Source organism: Orussus abietinus, unplaced genomic scaffold (genome assembly GCF_000612105.2).
Source record: "Orussus abietinus isolate OABI.00-Male unplaced genomic scaffold, Oabi_2.0 scaffold36, whole genome shotgun sequence".
Classification (NCBI taxonomy): Eukaryota; Metazoa; Arthropoda; class Insecta; order Hymenoptera; family Orussidae; genus Orussus; species Orussus abietinus.
Window position 1 is genome coordinate 31,809 of NW_019394241.1, and position 19,628 is coordinate 51,436.

The 19,628-nt window shown below is 44.6% G+C and overlaps 1 protein-coding gene across 1 annotated transcript in view; it reads right to left on the minus strand.

The window, feature by feature from the left end:
- LOC105695862 (protein trachealess) overlaps positions 1-1,824 on the minus strand; it is a 31,882-nt gene extending 30,058 nt beyond the window's left edge. The window contains exon 1 of the mRNA XM_023432285.1: positions 1,633-1,824. Coding sequence (XP_023288053.1) covers positions 1,633-1,783 — 151 coding nt within the window. The 5' untranslated portion in view covers positions 1,784-1,824. The remainder of the gene's footprint in view (positions 1-1,632) is intronic.
- Positions 1,825-19,628: the final 17,804 nt, after the last annotated feature.

The window sequence follows — 19,628 nt, forward strand, 5'->3', positions numbered from 1 at the left end:
AAAAGCACCGATAGTTGCAGTAGTTCCGTAACCGCAATGGAAACAAAAACGGAAACGTACTCCCGTATACGTATTTCCAGCGCTAGAAGTTCCTATCATGGTAATCACTTCTTGACGAACGAACTGAAGTTTGTTAATAATTCGAAATTCACAAACAAGTCAAAAGCACCGATAGTTGCAGCGGTTCCGTAACCGCAAACCGTTATCATTACGAGTGTCGTTTCTTTCCTGAAACACCGGCCACTTCTCATGCAACTTGCTATCAGGTATATATTTATGCATAACAGGTGTTTTACATAAAGTCTCTTGTAAGAACCCGTGAAGCTGATCCTCCGATCAATTATTCACAATTTTATAGAATTCCGAATTACGAACAAACTTATTTAGGCTCCCGTTCGTCAAGGAGTAATTACGACGGTAGGAATTTCCAGCGCTGCAAAAACGTGTACGGGAGCACGTTTCCGTTTTCGTTTCCATCGCGGTTACGGAACCGCTGCAACTATCGGTGCTTTCGAAAACGAAACTATTTTCTAAAAAGTGTTTCGTTTTCAAAATACTAGACCGTTTGCAGACTTTTATAACACCCTGTGTAAAAGAAAAAAAATAGTTTACTAATGTTTATTTTTTCTTCAACGCTGCAACTATCGGTGCTCTCGAAAGCGAAACTATTTTCTAAAAAGTGTTTCGTTTTCAAAATACTAGACCGTTTGCAGACTTTTATAACACCCTGTGTAAATGAAAAAAATAGTTTACTAATGTTTAGTTTCTCTTCAACGCTCAGCGCGTGACTGAGGAACAAGACCAAAGATTACTCGTTCCCTCGTTTGGGATTCTTCAATTGAACCCGCGGGTGTTACGGGCGGGATAAAGTGGAGCTTTTCTTTCCCCTTTCGGCATAGTTAGGCCAGTCGCCCCTTCCCAATCACGCGAATCCTTCCTGGAGGTCCTTCGATCATCACGAGCCCCGACCCAGCGTTCGGATCGACGACTAAGGAGGGTCTATCGTTTTCTCTTTTCCCGTAATTAAGTTACCGACCTACGCATTCCCGGCTTTTCCCCTCTTTTCTTCTACCATCATAATAAAAGCAAAGTCGACGCGGGATTGACGGATCTGCGACGCCCGATCGCTTCCTTTTTACGGAAAACGTCTCTTCTCGTGTCCCGCCAAATTTCATTTGTCTCGACTGAGTGTCTCTTGATGGCAACTGTCCTGTTTAACCGTTTAAGTGCGTACCTTTGATACCATTACTGCAATATCGCCAGCGTCTACTGGCTAGCGTTACCCTGATAATTTATATTTAAAGCTCACGTAACTATCTCCTTATCAGTCTACTATAAAATTATCTAAAACATGTTTTAATGACACAACAAAATGATATAAAACATGTTTTAAATCAACACAACAAAATTAAGGGAAATATTTTATACATAAGTAAGAACCCCCCTTATAAAGCTGGCCATTTGCGTGGATGTATTTCTTGTACCTCCTTTTTGCCTTAGGAAGACACGCGTTAACAATGTCAGGTCAGTCTCTCTTTTGTCAACGTCCTCTGTTTTCGTGAGGTTTTGGGCCTGCACTAGATCTTCCCCGTGCAAAAAAGAGGCTAAGAGGAAGGAAAGGTTCCCTCGTACCTTTGACGGATTTGTTGGGCGGCGGACCGTCGCGGTTCCAGGGAGGATCCCCGTGTCCCGAGAAGTCCCGGAGTTTGAGGTAGGAGATCGTTAGCCTTATGATGGAGGCTTTGTCCAGCTGGGTAGTTATGGCTTCGGGCAGGGGCAGCATTTTGGCCAGCTCGTAGAACTCGAAGTTCTCCTTGCCCCGCCGCGATCTCGCTGCGTCCCTGCTTTTCTCTTTCCGTAGCTCGAGGATACTGCAAGAACAAAGAGACGGTACGTTAGATAAGTCGGATAGATTAGGGATGTAGCTCTCGTGCGACGCGACCGAGGCTAAACGCTCGCCCGGGAAAGTCGAGGCCACGTCGACCTCCAGAAAATCGTTGAGCCAAAATGTGATTTTTTACCTTATTCACTAGTTTGATCGATTAGACGGTGTCAATGGTACATCGATTCTGTTTAGACAGGCGCAAAGATCACTTTCTCGTGAATTATTATAATGACTTTTGATAAGGGAGCTATGTCGATTTTGAGGGGAATAAATAAAAGATCGATCAAAAGTTAACCCATTCACTGCCAACTGCGAGATATCTTGTAGTAAGCGTATATACCAAGCTGACTCTAAAATTGCCTGGCAATAAATGGGTTAACCCTTTGAACAGGGAGCCATTTCGACGTATGGGCGAAATTCGTCTGACCGTGCAGGCAATATTGGACCAAACGTCGGGTGCCTTTAGGCGCTCTTAGTAGGCCAAGGGTTAATCTACTCAGAGTGATTTCGAAAAAATGTATGACCACCCGCGTTTATAAAACTTCATTTTTATTTTCTTTCAAGTTCACCCTTCTTGGTTAAGAAAAAGAAAAAGGAGAAAAGGTTTGGATTTTTGTACAATTGATTTTAGAATCTCTTGCGACTCAATTATCATACTCTAACATTTCGAGCATTTTCTCCCATCGATTAACAAACATAACCAGGAATAGGAGTACTTTCCCGGTAAAGCAATTTTTTTAATTGCCCACCACCCAATTCGTTATGATAGCGACGTTTCCTACATATTCTAGGCTACGAAGATCCTCCTTTGCTTACGTGTAACGTGTACGGTAAGTCTGACATTTTCTAAATTCGACGCAACGATTTCACGCGTGGAAACCGTCGGGCCAGGGTGGTTGAAATTGTAAAATATTAGGAATGCGCATCGGGTACGTACCCGCTGTAACGTACATACGGGAACGCAAGGCGTGGTCTCCCTCGCGATTACGAACAATTTACATTCCCCGTAGTTCGCCATCGCGATGTGAATGGTTGACCAAAATGAATACGGCGCACGTACGAAGCGCGAAGAATACGGCCCGTTATACCGCGGTACGTATGGAGTACGTTGACAAATCCATCGATGGTACCCCGGCGCGTAATGGTGCTAATTCCGCGAAAGGTAAGAGTACGTGCTACTTTTAGGTAACGACATGTTGCCACCGACTTCGTCGACTGCCGTCCGAATGTCGTTGTTTAACTTTTTACGACGGTTGACGCGATTAACGAAATAATTGACTCGTTGCAGGGAGGGATGGGTTTGTTTTCAAAGAACGGAGGCTTACAAACAGAATTACATACATTGCATCTACATCAGAGAGATAAGTCCAGCTTTTGTCAATAATGTAATGATTTTTTTTTCTTATTCTCCGCTTTTGATTTTGTATTACGGTAAAAGCCGATTAATAGTTTCTAGAAGTGGAACTACTGTCAATTTCTACGGTACTGACGTGGAGAATGGATTTCTCGTTACGGATCATTTGAGAATTATTCACTGTATATTTATTTACTGCCGTCCGAATGCCGTTGTATAACTTTTTACGACTAAACAATGCAGAAAAATCGTCCACTCTCGATGGCCTCGTTAAAGTTGACTTTACTCATTCAAGAGGTTGAAAAAACAACATTCATTGTCCAATTTGACACGCCAGGCTGAACATCGCAGATAATGACTAGGTCTGAGTTTCTTAATAATTAGCGGCGTTTACATAGAAACGGAGCACGATCAGGAGAGCATGTCCCCGGAATGATAGTCTTAAAGACCAGTCATATCCAACGATCAAGAGCAAGAAATCAATTTGTCGCGTTCAAAGGTACTAAATATATATACATATAAAAATGACGAATGTTCAATTTACGCATTCTCTCCACATCCACCCCCGCTCCTCTTTCCACGTCCTAACCTGCAAATTATTATTACCCGTTAAATCGTACGGAATCTTCCTCTCATCCATCAAAGGCGATAATTAACATTGCGAGGCGCTACCGTACGGCTCCTCCATTTCCGATTCAGAAGCAACGAGCCATCCGGACGGCAGGTGGGTCAGAAATAACGGCGCGATAACGAGGACGGGTATCGATGATAACGGGTCCGCGCATTAGCAGCGTCAATTGCGCGCAAGTGCGCGTGGATGGGCGTACCCGCAAGTGGGCGTTGTACGCAACCGCATAAACAGCATGCGGCACCCGGTGCAGCTATCGAGCCCCGTGTTTACCGAGCGCGCATGCAGATGCAACGCGGAACATCGGCACGGCGTCTACGCGGCCACGCCCCCGTACTATCCGCCCTCTGGCGGCGGGTCTTGCAACTAAACGCAGGCCAATTAACTGTTGACTCGCATTAATCAAAAGTCGCGGCGGAGCCGGGGGTCGTTAGCCTTCCGTTGAGGGAGACCCAACGAACTTACCCACCCCTGAGAGTCGACCGACCCCCACGAAAGGTTTGTTCGTTTTGCCTCCACTTTCTGCACATTTACGAAAAGTGTACACTTTGGCGTTCGTATTGACGAAAGTGACGCACACGTCGCTGGTCGTTTTGCGAGGGCATCTACCCCGAGTGTACACTTTCTTTACCCTTTCTACCATCGATCCCGTGCGAGGGCAAGATGTTATAAAAGGGTAGGCCGGAAATTCGGCGGCAAATTTCAAAATTGAAAAGACCAACAAACAGGAAGATACAAAGCTTGTCCCAAGATCTCAACGTGATATAAATAGAAATAAGGATTAATACATTTTCTTCGTGTGTAGGACGATTTAGCAGCGCGATCTAGTGACTGGGTTACGAATTATCACGCTATCCGAAATTAAGGCTCTATCCGATATTATGCCATAATTTGGATTGCAGTACTGATGATTCTTACAAAATCTATTTCACTGAAGCTAAGTAATTTCTTCAGGAAGAAACATTTAAATTGTCGGAAATTTTAATTTCGCCTAGAAAGTTAACTCGCAATGTGTAGAGTAGTGCATTTTACGGCAAAAACTATAATTATGAAATTAAACCAGAAATGCCCCAGGTAATTGGTTAGCTAGAAAGATATGTTTTTGTTTCTGCGGTGTTGAGAAAGATAATGTTTATTTGACAATTGAGATGTTAAAGGGGATACAAAAGTTTGAAGGCGCGTGGATATTAGTTACATGTCGGATGTTTGCGGTGATTGATTTTTTGATGAGCAAGAGAACGAAAGTGGAGTTATGGAGAAATTGGGGAAGTGGTTGCTGAATTACGTCGCGGATTCAAGAAGATCGAGATTGGTTGGGCGGTTTAAAAGTTGATTTTGGATGTGAGGCGTAATCCAGGACGCAGTGGGTATCCATTTTGGTAGCAGGCCACTGGTGACGGGTTTTGAGAAGTCTTATGAAAGTAATCCGGAAAAAGCCGTGCCGTGACTTTAGAAACTCCTTCCTATCCCCGGGGACTTTTAAGAAGAGCCTGGTGTCGTAGTATTTCTGGAAGTACGATTCCGATCTAGGACCTCTGTGGCCTCTGATGTACGATAGAGCGAGATGACGTTTTCGGGTCATCCCAGCGGCGACGTAGTGCGCGGTTGATTGATTTAGTATCTCGAGCAAAAATGTGTACCAAAATAAATAACAATGGTACACGAAACAAGAGCATTCAAAGTAGACTCATTTAAAAAAGTTACACATTTGTTAGATTTGAATATATTTAACTTGTTTTATTCGTGTCTTCAGAAAACCACATACCCGGTATCTGGAACTTTTTAAAAAATGAATGTTGACAAAATTAACAATGTAGATGTATGTCAACCGAAATACATATTTGCAGCACCAGGATACGCAATCGCATGGTTACGATTAAGGGATAGTTCTTAATGCGGAAAAACGAGGTAGTACCATTAAACGCTCCGCTTGAGCCGAAGGGGTTAAAAACAAGATGGGTTTTTATTGAGCCACCATTACGCCTAACGACTGTAAAACGGCGATGTTCTCGAGCCATCTTTCGACGTGCCCCTTCGTCGGGGATGGCCATAGAAACTCTGGAGTACCATGGTTAACCCATTATGGGAATCTCCCCACGGAAAAGATGCCAGTCGTAAAGACTACGACAGAAAGGAGGAGAAAAGACCCCTCTTTCTCCTTAACTTTCTCCCTGTACATTCGACATGTACCGGACGTGTCTTGCAAGTACGTTTAAATAAATATTAAACTCGCGACATTCGATATGGTGGCACTGCATCGTCAAATGCATTTTCGCAGTACTTAAAAAATTGACCACCGTGTGCATAACACCGAGTTTAAGGGTATGTGAAAGTGGCATCCGAAAGCTCAATCGTTCATAAAACTTTTCTACGAACTGGGTGTCTCAAATCGTCTCATACTTTAAAACGTGAATATGGAGAACCTAAAGTAGATCCTGAAACTCGCGAAATTTCATTTTTTATAAACTATTTTTAAAATATCTATAAACAAATCTGAAAAGAATTGAAATTTCATGAGTTTCAGGACCTTTCTTATCGTCTCCCTATTTACATTGTAACGTTTCAAACTATTCGGTAAACCGAGTTGGGAGAAAAATATTATAAACGAAACCTCTTCGACGCCACTTTCACATCACCTTAAGTAAGGAAATTTTGTGATATAAACTCTATTTGCATAATTTCTTCCTATTGCAAATCAGTGGAATACTCCCGTTTCCTGGATTTCGGTTGTTTAACGGTTAAGAGAAATTGTGGTGAATCGTTGTCGTGCTTTTCACGACATTTTTGTAGAAGTACTCGAACGATATCAGAATTTACGAATGCCAACCCTCGGAGCAGAGCAATATTTTCGTCATTGAAGAGGGGCGCAACTGGGTACTACACCCCTAACTCGAGAGACCCCGTACCCCTAACGTCGTCTCCTGTTCCTGCGGCAGTCCCTGGGGACCAATGTTCCGTTGGTCGCTTTATTCCAGGACTCTCGAGGGCGAGCTAGTAATCGACTTGAAAAGAGTTGAAAAGCCGCGGCTCTCTTCGAATGGCTTCAATTACGGAAAGTTTCGCGGCGTTTGGCATACCGCGCCCCGGCGTTTCTTCCTCCTTTGCCATTCTTGCTCCATCCGGAGTCACTTCGATTAATGCTCCGGGGAGTTCTTGGTAGTTTCAAGAGGCCATCTTCAAAGGAATCGCAAACCTCGCAATGACCCATGAGAAAGGAATTTATGCGATATCAATTATCATTTCATCTAAAAAAAAAAAAAAAATGAAAGTTATACGATATTAATTATTTTCTCTTACGAAGAGCAAATGAAGACTTGTAATTTTCCCAGTAATATCTGATTGACATGGCTCGAGTAAATGCTCATGAGGCTCGATTGAAATTTTCTTTTTATTTTTCCGATTGGACTGATAGGTTGATTAAGTTTGAATTGAACTTCTATGAAATTTTAATTCAACCGGCATGCAGAGGTTATATTTTATGCACAAGAACTTACATTAGGAAGGCATTTTCAATGCCGGAGAGGACTTTTGACCAAATAAAATTTGGATTAAATGTTGATGTAAAAATGCTCACGAATCAGTGCGAGAGAATGTCGCGGGAAAAAGTTTCGCGAGAGCAGTTAAACGTTTTGTCATGGATACGGCTAATCCTGTAAGTGACGAATGTCTCAGCCTGCGAAACGGAATCGCAGCGATACGGCCCCTCGTTCCCGTCCCTCTCCGTTGTAATGGTCCCACGGGAAATCCGACTCTTGGGCTGGCAACGCAAATCTCTGAAAATCGCGGATAGGTACTAAAAACCTTGCGGGTAAGGCAATCCTTAATCGTATTACCGAGGCTTCGATCGAGAGCACCATGTGCCTCGGAAAATACATCGTCGCCCGGGTAGGTCGAAAAAGAGCCCCTTTATGTGGACTGCAGAGAAATAAATATTATTATACTTAGAGTGGTGAGAACATATTGCGACTTCGATTGGCAGTACATAATGCCAGACGTTGTGATTGCTTCGATATCCATCAGTGTTTTTCTGCATCATTAATTGCTAATAGCTTCATCAATTTGGATTCGTTAAGGTGAAGTGAAACACGTCGAGGAACTTGATCGACGTCGATAAAGAACATTTTTCTAAATGCCTACGTTGCCGACATTCGTTTTTACATTGACAGCTGTGTCGAATTATACTGGGTATTGTACCAAATGGCATACTCTACCTGTCGTTTTCGTATAATAATTATAAAGAAATCGAAGTAAAACTCCAGAAATCCTCTGGATTCATGCTTTCTGGGGCCCTAATTGACTGCAGAGGAACCCCCTGCGCCATTTGTAATTTCCAGATCAATTAAATTTTCACTCCGAGTCCTCGTATTACTATCATTTTGGCATAGAAGCGCATACAACACTTTTTTAGTCTTTATTCCGTTCAAATGCGAGCTTATCGATTACCAGAGTGTTCTAAATTGTCGTGAAATTGTCCTGACCCTTTCGATTCTTATATCGGAGCCTTCGATAATTGTATATTTATCGAAATATGAGAGCTCGACGCCATTTTGGTTCTGGTCTGGGCTGAGTTAACAAATTTAAAAAAAAATCCAAATTTTGAATGTGTCAGGACAATTCTTAGATGATCGGGAGTGACGTGTCAAAATTTCGGACAATTTGGTCTATACCCTTAAAAAAAGTGTTGTATTCGAATCGACTGATTTGAAGGGGGTTTCACTTCACCTTAAGATGTCTGCACACTGTTAAAAAGATCCGCTCGAAATACAGTATACATGTAGGCATATGCAATTGTATGTATTTTAAGAAAAGCGCGTTGCGATACATTTATTAACATTTGTACTTTCTTTCCTCGTCTTACTGTTTTATTTAAAATTCGGAATTCTTTTCTTCGAATTCTCCCGTAGGAATATCGTTCTTTGAAATGTAGGATGTATACATTTATTTGGTTCTCATATCGAGTACCACGATTTGTGGTTATACCATAAATTTCTGTTCGAAAGTGTTCGAAATGTCGAAACTTTTTTGACAGCGGTGTCACGTGTTTTCAATTTTTTTTTTAAATTTCAGGTATACAAGTTGTCTTGTGAAATTACTACTTTTACTTGGCAAATGTTTCTTAAACGATGCTTTCTCATTGGCCAATAGCGAATTCATCGAATGTGTCACCGAACAATAAATATTCAGTATTAAAATGGTCATAGAAACGGAATGCCACGCCTGGTAAGGATTTCATTTACGTCAGTTCTCCCTTCCTTCGCGGAAAGAAACGCGTCTTATCAAAAGTATTTTCAATGCTATTTGCACGACTATTGTTTATAAAATTCTTCAAAATACAAGGAATCGTATGGGCCTTCTCGCCCCTACCATTTCCAAAATTCGCTTAAACAAATTTGAACAACCCTACATCGAGAAAAAAGATTAGTTGACAGTAACAAATATACATTGTTACCTGAATCACATATCATTACAAGAAACAATTATTTTGTTGAGCTGAAAAATTGTTGTAGTGGATTTAAACGAATGATTCGATTGGAATGTGCAGTTCTACCAATCGATTACGCGATTGCCTCAAATCAGAAAAAAGTGATTCAATCACCTACATTTTTGGTATAAGTGATACGCTAATGTTATTATACAAAATGAGTAAGTAAACGAAACATTTGTAGCGTTGAACGAAAGATCAGATTATTAACAGTGATGAGAGGAACCACCGCGACGATATTTCGCAAATGAAAGGAAAAGATGTAAGAATGCTGTCAGTAACACAGGAACATAATACATCTAAGAACATCCATAATCCCAAAAGTCGGTTTTTCATGCATAAATAATCACTATAGATCCAATCCAGCTGAGCATTCGTTCAACATTACAGTTATTTTGCTTCAACCTTTAGAAAATATTGATCCGTTAAATCAGATTGTCCATCGAACCAAATGTCTATTATCAGACACCACTTCACCTTCGTTTGATTGAGTAAAACAATTTCTTTTCCTCAATTTGACATTTCTTCGGGGGGGTATGATCGCAGAATTTAGTTGCCGCAACGCATATTTCTTTTCCGTTAACCACCTTCGTTTTTCAGGGTAAGTATTCGGATTCGTTACATTAAGTTTTTCGATCAACAATTAAAATACGTATCATTGACATTGATTACGATATTCCGTGATCAAGTAATCGAAAGAATGTCTCTTAATCGACATTCACGTGTAATCGATATCTCCCTGCGGGCAATCCAATCGAAATCGGCGATCGGTCCCTTTGAACATAGTCAAGCCCCCCGGTGAAAATCGCCATTATTTCGGGGGGTCAAACGAGGGGCTGCCGTAAACCGCGAGGAATTTCCAAGTCCCCCTATTTCGAAGCAGCCCAATCCACGGGGGTGAATTCGGTCCAGGGTGGGCGAGGGAGGGAGTTGACCCGTGATTAGAGGTCGTGCCGGCCGATGTTGATTGCGCCAAGATAAAAAGGGCGAGAAGGTGCGGGGGAGAAGGGGCGAGGTCGGTCGACGTTTCCTTCCCTTTTTCGAGCTTTCCGCCCTTCCGGCTCGCGCGGGTCCCTCGGGACCCCGGGGCCCCCTGTGGGCCTGCCCCGGCGCGATCGGCGCCTTGGCTCTTCCCTCTCCCTCCTTCGGGCGCGAAAATGGAATTAAGCCGAACTTTCGGTAAAATTGGTTGAAATTGGGCAACGCGAGCCGTGTGTGGGGGCCCGCGTCGGAAAAGATCCCGCGGGAGGCCGCCCCCGACCGGACTCCTGCGAGTCCTTCCCGGCCGTATTCGAAGAGGGACCACACACACCCCGGGTGCGTGCCGGAGTGTTGGTAACGCCCTGGACAAACGAGGATCGTCGTGTTAGGGGGTGCCGAGTGTCGGTCATCAATAATTCAGCAGCGGACTATGACGACGTTACCCCGCCCCTCCCGCCTGCCCCCTGACGGGCCAACACCTCCGCGGAAAAGGCTGGGTCCAACCACCCCCTCGACCCCCAAGCCGGGCCGCACTTTGCTCAATAATGATTTTCGCTTATCCCGAAGACACGAGGAATTCCCGCGAAGACGGGGAGGGCTTCCTTCGGGATGCGCCGCGCGTTCCGGCCGGCTTCGCTCCTAGCGCTCGCATAATCGACCACCGGGTCGATTATTCACCCCCGGGGGTGCCGATGCATCTTTTATGCCGCGGATCGGCCCGCAGTTCCCCAGGAGGTGACGAGAGGCCGAGGTGTAAGTTGCCTGGACTCGCTCTTGGGGTACTTAGGTCCCTGACGTCCCTTGGGGTAACTTCGAATGGATTATGCGGTCGAGCCTCGGGGGAAAGTTTTAAAAACACGCGAGTGGTGCCCGGAGACACGAATTTGGCTAGGTTCCTTCAATTTCGACGTACGACCGATGTAGGTGGATGCAAGGGTAGGATGCAAGTAGGTGGATGCAAGGGTGGATGCAAGTAGGTGGACGCGTTGCTTAATTTCACCGTTTTTGGTTTACGATGGGTGGCGTCATTGTAAATGTAATGGATCCGGGAGAATACGATTATTCTTGAATATTTGGAATGCTATTTGGCACGGATTGTTTCCGTTTGCTCAAAATGATGCCCCTTCCGTGCAAAGCAGCTCGGTGACGCGTCCCTCGCGGCATTTAGCTTCTGCAAACAAATGATTCCCTGTCAACGATCCCTTATTCCTAATGGAAGGGAGGGTGCAAATGAGCAATAACTGGAAGACTGCCGATTCCCTGTACCATATAATGACCCGCCATATGCTTTCATTGCTGTTTAGCTCGACACATCCCCCCGTCAGTTTTCCCGACCTAATCATGCACCCTGACATATTAAGGGAATACTGCTCATAACTAGACGGGAACTGCTCCGGGATGAAAAATAACATGGTAGTCATTAATCTCCCAGCTAACTCGGAGCTGCAGGTCCGAACCATATTTACGGAATTCAGTAAATTCTGTTTCTCGACGCTATTTTGCCCTCTAAAATCTGCACTCCATCTTTAGGGTATAGTATATCGTATGTCACGGTGTAACCGTGTAAGTTACATTTCTTAGCTACCCTAACTTTCCCCACGAGTAACGTATTAAATAAATGTGGATCATCGTGGCAGCTCGCTGCGTAAAACCAATTTTGAGGAAACTTGAGGAGCCCAACGTCAGCCGTCAGGGAATTGCCGATTACTTTTGACGATACCCTGATTCCGTAAAGATTCGGCGCCGTAAACTCTATGTTATAAACCTATAAGTACCCGGACTACTTGTAAGTCAACATTAACCACCCCACTTGGGGGTGCGCGTGGGTTGGCACCCTTGAATTTAATACCGCATTTTTATAGCGGGCAGGGGCCTTCAGGAATTGGTTCGAAAGCGTTTCCCGAAGGCTTTCCCGACAATCAATGGGTAACTTCTCCCCTCCCCCCGACTAAGTACCCGTGGCTCTGAGCTTTCCCGATCTTCTCCCCCGGAACGATGACGTTGGCGCGGAAAATTCTCGGCGGAAAATTCTAATGCGCGCCGCGACTCGGCACCATCGGCTAATTCAATTAAAGAACCGACTCGGTGGTCCAGGGGTGCCACCTGAGGGCATGTCCCTTCCCATTCGGTCAGGGGTGCCTATCCGTGTGCCGGGGTTGCGTCCGTGTAAGTCGATATGGCGGAGGAACGTGAGCTGGAGAAAGACCAAGCGCGCCCGGCGAAAATTCCCTCTCGTCCCTGTTCCCAGGAGAGCCGTAGCCTGGCGCTACAATACAATGCTCCTAATGTTACGGCTCCAGTTTCGACATAATTTTCTTTCCTCGGCCCTTTCGGCTATCGGCGAAGAGCTGACCGAATCGCCGGGACTCCGGCGCGGGCTCCGCTATTTCCTGCCCGCTCGATAATGGCCCCCGAGAAAATGCCCCTAAATACCGTGGCTTTCGGCTTCGAGACCGAGGGATATCCGTCATTTCCGTCGATTTTTATAGTTTTCACCGAAATATCGTTTTTCTGAAAACAGTGAAGGCTCGTGACTCTGCGGAAAGGTGAGGCCGAAAAACAAAAACCGGCAAACTTCTACGATGCGTCTTGTTCTTTGTGTGAACTGCCTTCAGTACCGTAATGTACTGTTTATGACAATGTAAACGCGACACATTTACATCGATTTTTGGCTCAGGCAAATTAATCTCCCCGACGATCTATGAATCCACTGGCCGAGCCACTGTCTAGGATGGCTCTGAAATAATTTTAGGTGAAGTGAAACCCCCTTCAAATCAGTCGATTCGAATACGACACTTTTATTTAAGGGTATTAGACCAAACTGTCCGAAACTTTGACACATCACTCCTGATCATATAAGAATTGTCCTGACACATTCAAAAGTTGGATTTTTGGAAAAAATTTGTTAACTCAGCCCAGACCAGAAACAAAATGGCGTCGAGCTCTCATATTTCGATCAATATACAATTATCGAAGGCTCTGATATGAGAAACGAAAGGGTCAGGACAATTTTACGACAATTTAGAACACTCTGGTAATCGATAAACTCGTATTTGAACGGGATAAAGGCAAAAAAAGTGTTGTATGCGCTTCTATGCCAAAAGGATGAGAATACGAGGTCTCGGAGTGAAAACTTAATTGACCTGGAGATCATAGATGGCACAGGGGGTCTCTCTGCAGTCAATTAGGGCCCCAGAAAGCACGAATCCAAAGGATTTCTGGAGCTTTACTTCGATTTCTTTATAATTATTGTACGAAAACAACAGGTGGAGTACGCCATTTGGTACAATACCCAATATAATTCGATACAGCTGTCAATATAAAAACGAACGTCGGCAACGTAGCCATTTAGAAAAATCTTCTTTATCGACGTCGATCAAGTTCCTCGATGTGTTTCACTTCACCTTAAGGTGAAGAAACCCCCTTTTCAAATCAATTGATACGAATAAGATACTTTTTTTTTAAAAGTATTGGTTGCCTTTGTTTAATGCGGTTATGGAATTGTTTCATCCAGCGTTATTTGTCAAATTTTAACGCCGATCATGAATGGCTACATTCCACGGTTGTTGGTCATCCTCGAAGAGACTACGGTACCGATGTGTCGCCACCGAGGAATCGTGTACGCCGTTTATGTCTCGTCGCCGACGTAATGTCGCGGTGCTGTTACGCCAGCGTCGCCGGCAAAGGAAACGTTACTTCCGGCGGTAGCTCGATAATACGTCCGACGAAAAAGAAGCCGGGAACCGGTCGGTGGAAGTCAAAACTCGAACCGGCACATAATAGGACCCGTTAACGAAAACCGGAAGACCGACTTTTATAACTTTCGCGAGCCATGTCGAGAATTAAGTTGAACTTTCGTGCCGATCAGTTCTTTCTCTTCAAGAATCATTGTCTTCGCTCCATGGTGTTTACGACTGCACCGAGTTTGGTACGGTTTACCCGTAGATCATTATTTTCCATATTTACCTTCCACGACGTAAAAATTAAATTCGTCTCGTTCCTTTAGACTTTTTACGCTCTAAAAAATACCTTCTGAAAGGGCAATCATTTCTAACATCGTTTGCGTAGTTTACGCCGTTTTTATTCCTCGAGTAAAATGAAAGCAATGCGTCTACGTAGTTTTACGAGAGGCAAAGGGTAAACAGACGTGGAATACGCGGAGTTTTACGCGTTTACTCGCGTTCTGATGTGCCTCGCTAACCTCGAGGCTCACTTATCTGACGACTCCGATCTGTGGCTGTTTTTCGTGAATGCGACGACAGGCCGCAGCATTTTAGAGCAGAATCCCGGGCTTGCAATCTGCCCGATTCGACGATATCAAAAACAACCAAATCGTGATTTGACATAATGCAATAATAAGACTATCCTTTCCCATTGCAAAAATTCTACCCCTTCTCGGTACACTAAGCGATAACCACTTTACCAAGTGCGTCAATTATTATGAAATTAAAAGATTCCCGGGTTTGCAATCTGCCCGATTCGACGATATCAAAAACAACCAAATCGTGATTTGACACAATGAAACAATAAGACTATCCTTTCCCATTTCAAAAATTCTACCCCTTCTCGGTACCCTAAGCGATAACCACTTTATCAAGTGCGTCAATTATTATAAAATTAAAAGATTCCCGAGTTTGCAATCTGCCCGATTCGACGATATCAAAAACAACCAAATCGTGATTTGACATAATGCAATAATAAGACTATCCTTTCCCATTTCAAAAATTCTACCCCTTCTCGGTACACTAAGCGATAAACTACTTACCAAGTGCGTCAATTATTATAAAAACAAAACAAAAGATTCCCGGGTTTGCAATCTGCCCGATTCGACGAAATCAAAAACAACCAAATCGTGATTTGACATAACGAAACAATAAGATTATCCTCTCCCATTGCAAAAACTCCACCCCTTCTCGGTACCCTAAGCTCTAATCACTTTACCAAGTGCGTCGATTACTAAAAGAACAAAACTGACATGCACGCAAAATTATGTTTCAATCCGAGTAACGAACGAGAACCTAACCAGATTGAAAATTGTCGCACTTCCGCCGTGAAACGACCCGATCCGTTCTCCACCCCGAAAACCGTTCTCCACGTCGCGGTCCCGTCGCGGTCCCGTCGCGCGACGGTCCGACTTCCGTTAGAGCCCCGATATTCCGTATTCGTGGGGGCGCATGCGCCCAAGAAAGTATGGAAATGTTCTCTCGAGCGGGCCGGTTGGAATTTCAATGTAGCGAGGCATCACGGGGAAAGAAGTCCGCGGGCCGCCCGGGCGCATCCGCCGATGTAAATCACCGGCCGGTCCGGTGCACCGAGGGAGTCGCCGCCGCGGAAGCGCGGCTGGAAAAGAGACGCGGGCTGCTCGGGAGAGAGATGGAAGCGGCTAGGAAATCCTGGAAGCCCGAAGGCGCGGGGGAGGCCGCGAGCCGGGAGGGGATCTCTCGATGACGCGCAGATAAGGGAGGGCTTAAGGCGGACGTGATGGGCCTGCCGATGGGCCGCGAGCCCGCGGAGAGCCTGAGAACTTTCGGCGCGGCCGCGAGAGGGTGCGCCGCTCGCGAGCGGCCAGCCCGCCCCCGGCACGTCCGACGGCCTGTATCCGGACATTCTCACGTCTCGACTTCCGGGGACGTGAGCCTCGAATCGGCGGCCCCTGCGCCTAACTTAGCGCGCGCGCCCCCCGTGGTCACTGATCTCCCGGTCGACCCACGTCCCGCGCGTTATTCGCCGCGCCCTTGAGGAGGCGCGACCCTCGCTAAGGCCGCCCGGACCGAGTCAACGTGCACTCGACACCGGGCCGATGGATGCAAAGGGGGGTCGCGGGGACGGAAACTCGATCCTAGAAATCTGCAGGAAGGTTTCGATTCCCGGAGAAGGAAGGGTACGGAGTCTGACGCTGAAAGTGTCCATGTTACAGTGAAACACCGAAATCTGGAGAATGTCAACATTCACATAGTCGCTTCGTGTATGTCCGAAATATTTGCTAAATACCCTTATTTCTGACTTACACCGGTAAATGTTGACATTCACTGGAGAGGGTCCGAATGTACAGCAATGTAATGAAATATTCGATCTTTCACCGACGTATTTGGTATCTGTTGACATTCTCCGGTGAAAGTCGACATTCTCCAATTTCGGTCATTCACGGTAACATCCAGACTTGGACCGAGGGGGGTGATAAGGAGGGTTTGTCGGAGCTGCCCAAGGATTAGTTCTGGGGATGGAGAGAAACGCAAAGAACGCGGCGATGCCTAGGTACATCGGGAGTGATAAAATTAATTGCGCCCGATGCACCTCCTAACGTAAATCATGGCCGACCTCGCGCTACCTCTTCTTCCAATTTAAAGTCCCCCGACCCGAGAACCCAATTCGCTCTTCGCGAGGGATCCCGCACGGTGGATAAGAAGGCGTCACGTCCGATCGCTATTATAGAGACAATCCGGATGTCCCGATGTCCCTGGGTGGCTGGGCGAGGAAAAGTTGGAGGAAAGAGAGGAAAATCAGGGAAAGGAAGAGAGAGAGAGAGGTCAACCGGGATAGTAACGACTGGCGCTGCCCGAGAGGGGGTGGGTAAAGAAAAAAGAACCGGTGGGTGGGATGTGGGTGGTGACGTTGACGGCTCCCAGGGTTGCCCCGTCAGCGTCAGCGATCCTGTGATCGCGTTGGGTTTACTGCGGCGTCGTGACGTACTCATCTGCACCGCCGACGTCCCGACGACGTCCCTTCGGCCATATACCACCTTGCCCATCACCACCCCCATTATCCACTCGCGGTGACAGAGCTCTCCGGGGACGGAACCGTTGCCGCGCCCGACTTATTTCTCAGGCTCCCCTCGCGCGGTCCGGCAAACATTCTTTTTCTTTATTTACTCGTTTCTTTGACGCAAGAGTATTTTGACAGTTTGACTACGCTCGCCGAGGCAGCTTTCACCGAATATTTTCATTTTAATTTTGGTCGACTCGGACGGAATTCGAGTAATATCGATAAGGCAGGCTTTATTAATGGTCGTGGAAGATTTAAGATGATGTACAAGGCGCTGAGAAATTTAATCGACATCGATAATAGAAAATTCATCTGTACCCCTTTTTGGTGGTAATGACGCTTTGAAGAATCAAGTGGTAGCTTAAACTGGCACTCCATTTTACCAATATTTATGTTTATGTTGAAGTCTTTTACAGTCTATGTTGAGAATTATACGAACTGAAGCGTTCCATATGTCATTTCGGTAAAGTAATGATGAAGAGATCGACGTAAAACTGTTGAAATACCGTGAATTCATTATTCTAACGACTGTTTAAGGCCAACGTTGCCATCTGTGACGTTTAACTGCAACTCAATTTTTGCTATAAAGACACGTGTTAGTCCCGAGATAAGCCAGCATTCTCTTGCAATCGTTGGTGAAAGGATTTTCCATATTTTCCCATCTGACTCTGTAATATTCCATTTCTACGGTATTCTAAATTGTTTGAGCTACGTCCTGAAACTCTTTATTTTCGATTCTAAGCCTCCAAGAAGCGTAAAACATCGAAAAAGTGCACGGACCACGCCATGTTGGTTCTAGTCCATGGTAAGTAAATCAATTTTGGATGAAAAATAAAATTTCATGAGTTTCGGGACCTACTTTAGGGCCTTCATATTCACGTGGTAAAATTTCGAAACGAATCTGTACCCCCAATTCGGAGAATACTTTCTCCAACGATTTGACTTCTCAGATATATATAGACTGACTCTTGCATATCACCTTAAGAGGAAGTCCTTGATATGGGTGAAATCTATTCATGGTTAGAAAATGTTTTAGTAATCAACGATCGAAGGGTCAAATTTCCGAGGAAAGAAAGGTCTGAACAATGAAATGTTTTAAAAATAAGAATCGTACCAAAAAGAATCCTATTAACATTCGACCATATTTCTCCAGAATCGAATCCATTCAAGTACTCTCTTGCTTCGTAACGACGAGTTACACTCTCTCAAATAACAAGTAAAATATGCGTGTCCGTTGAGAAATTCGTAACAAATTATACAAAAGTCTACATTTCTGCTGAAAATCCATTTTCATCGGTGATCGATTCTGAAAAAAAGTATCGTAGGGCAGTATTTACAATTGGTCCTTTCGATACGCCGGAACGATTTTCGGCGATATTTCGAATATCCGGCCAAGTCCCCCGAAGTTCCCTCAATTTGACTCCAGAGAAATCAAGGGACCCGCCAGTGGGCCATTCGAATGACTTAATGCCTCTGTGGCTTCCGCCCGAGTACGTCCCTGTGGAAATTGGTTGACCATCGTCCTGCCCATTACTCCTCCGAGGATGGTCAACGTACAAACCGGCCGCTTATCCCGATGACCGCAATGATTCTTATCTCTTCCTCTTAAACTCCGCTACTTGTGGCCGAAGTAGCAGGACATTCTCGAGGGTGCATTTTAAATAAGTTACTAAATTGCGGATCTGTGCAATAATTTTACGCCGATTTATAGGCAGTTAGGGGTTATAAGAACGTCCTTCCGTAACAAGGATGTATGCTGTATTAAGGTGAAGTGAAACACATCGAGCCACTTGATCGACGTCGATACAGAAGATTTTTCTACATGCCTACGTTGCCGACGTTCGTTTTTATATTGACAGCTGTCTCGAATTATATTGAATATTATACCAAATGGCATACTCTACCTGTCGAAGAACTTTTTTGCCAACTCATCGAGTTCTACCGATTTTAGACCTTTCGTAAGACTCATCCTGTATATGCGTAAGTATGCCGAATAACATGTATTTGTCTTAAACGATGAAGTATAGACGATAAATTATATAGTTTCAAAGACATATCAATTGTGAAAATACTCTGTCGTAATCCAGCGATATATTTAACCATTAAAGACCTAAGTAATTAAAGTTTACGTAAATTTCGACAGTAATGATATTCTGCAAAATGTTATTGATAGGAAGTAGATTCTACTATTAACGAGGTAATTAGCCACCTATTTTTTTTTTTTTTTCTTTCGTTTCACTTATGGGGACTATAGTTTGCTCGAGGGTTTGCGTGCCACGGTATCTTGATGCTCGTAGCAGGGGAATGATAAAAAAAGACCCTTCGCACCCTCCCTAATGTAATTATTTAAAGGCGACTTTATGCAATGAATTTGCTCAAGCAATTAATATCACGCCTGATGATGCCTTAAATTGAAGCGATATATCTCAGGTTGACATTATCTCCTTTCGTGCTAAAAATGTCTGGTTAACCAATAATTACTAGAGGAATTGCATTGTGTTTTTCACACCACTGTTATCGATCCGATCTTAGTTAT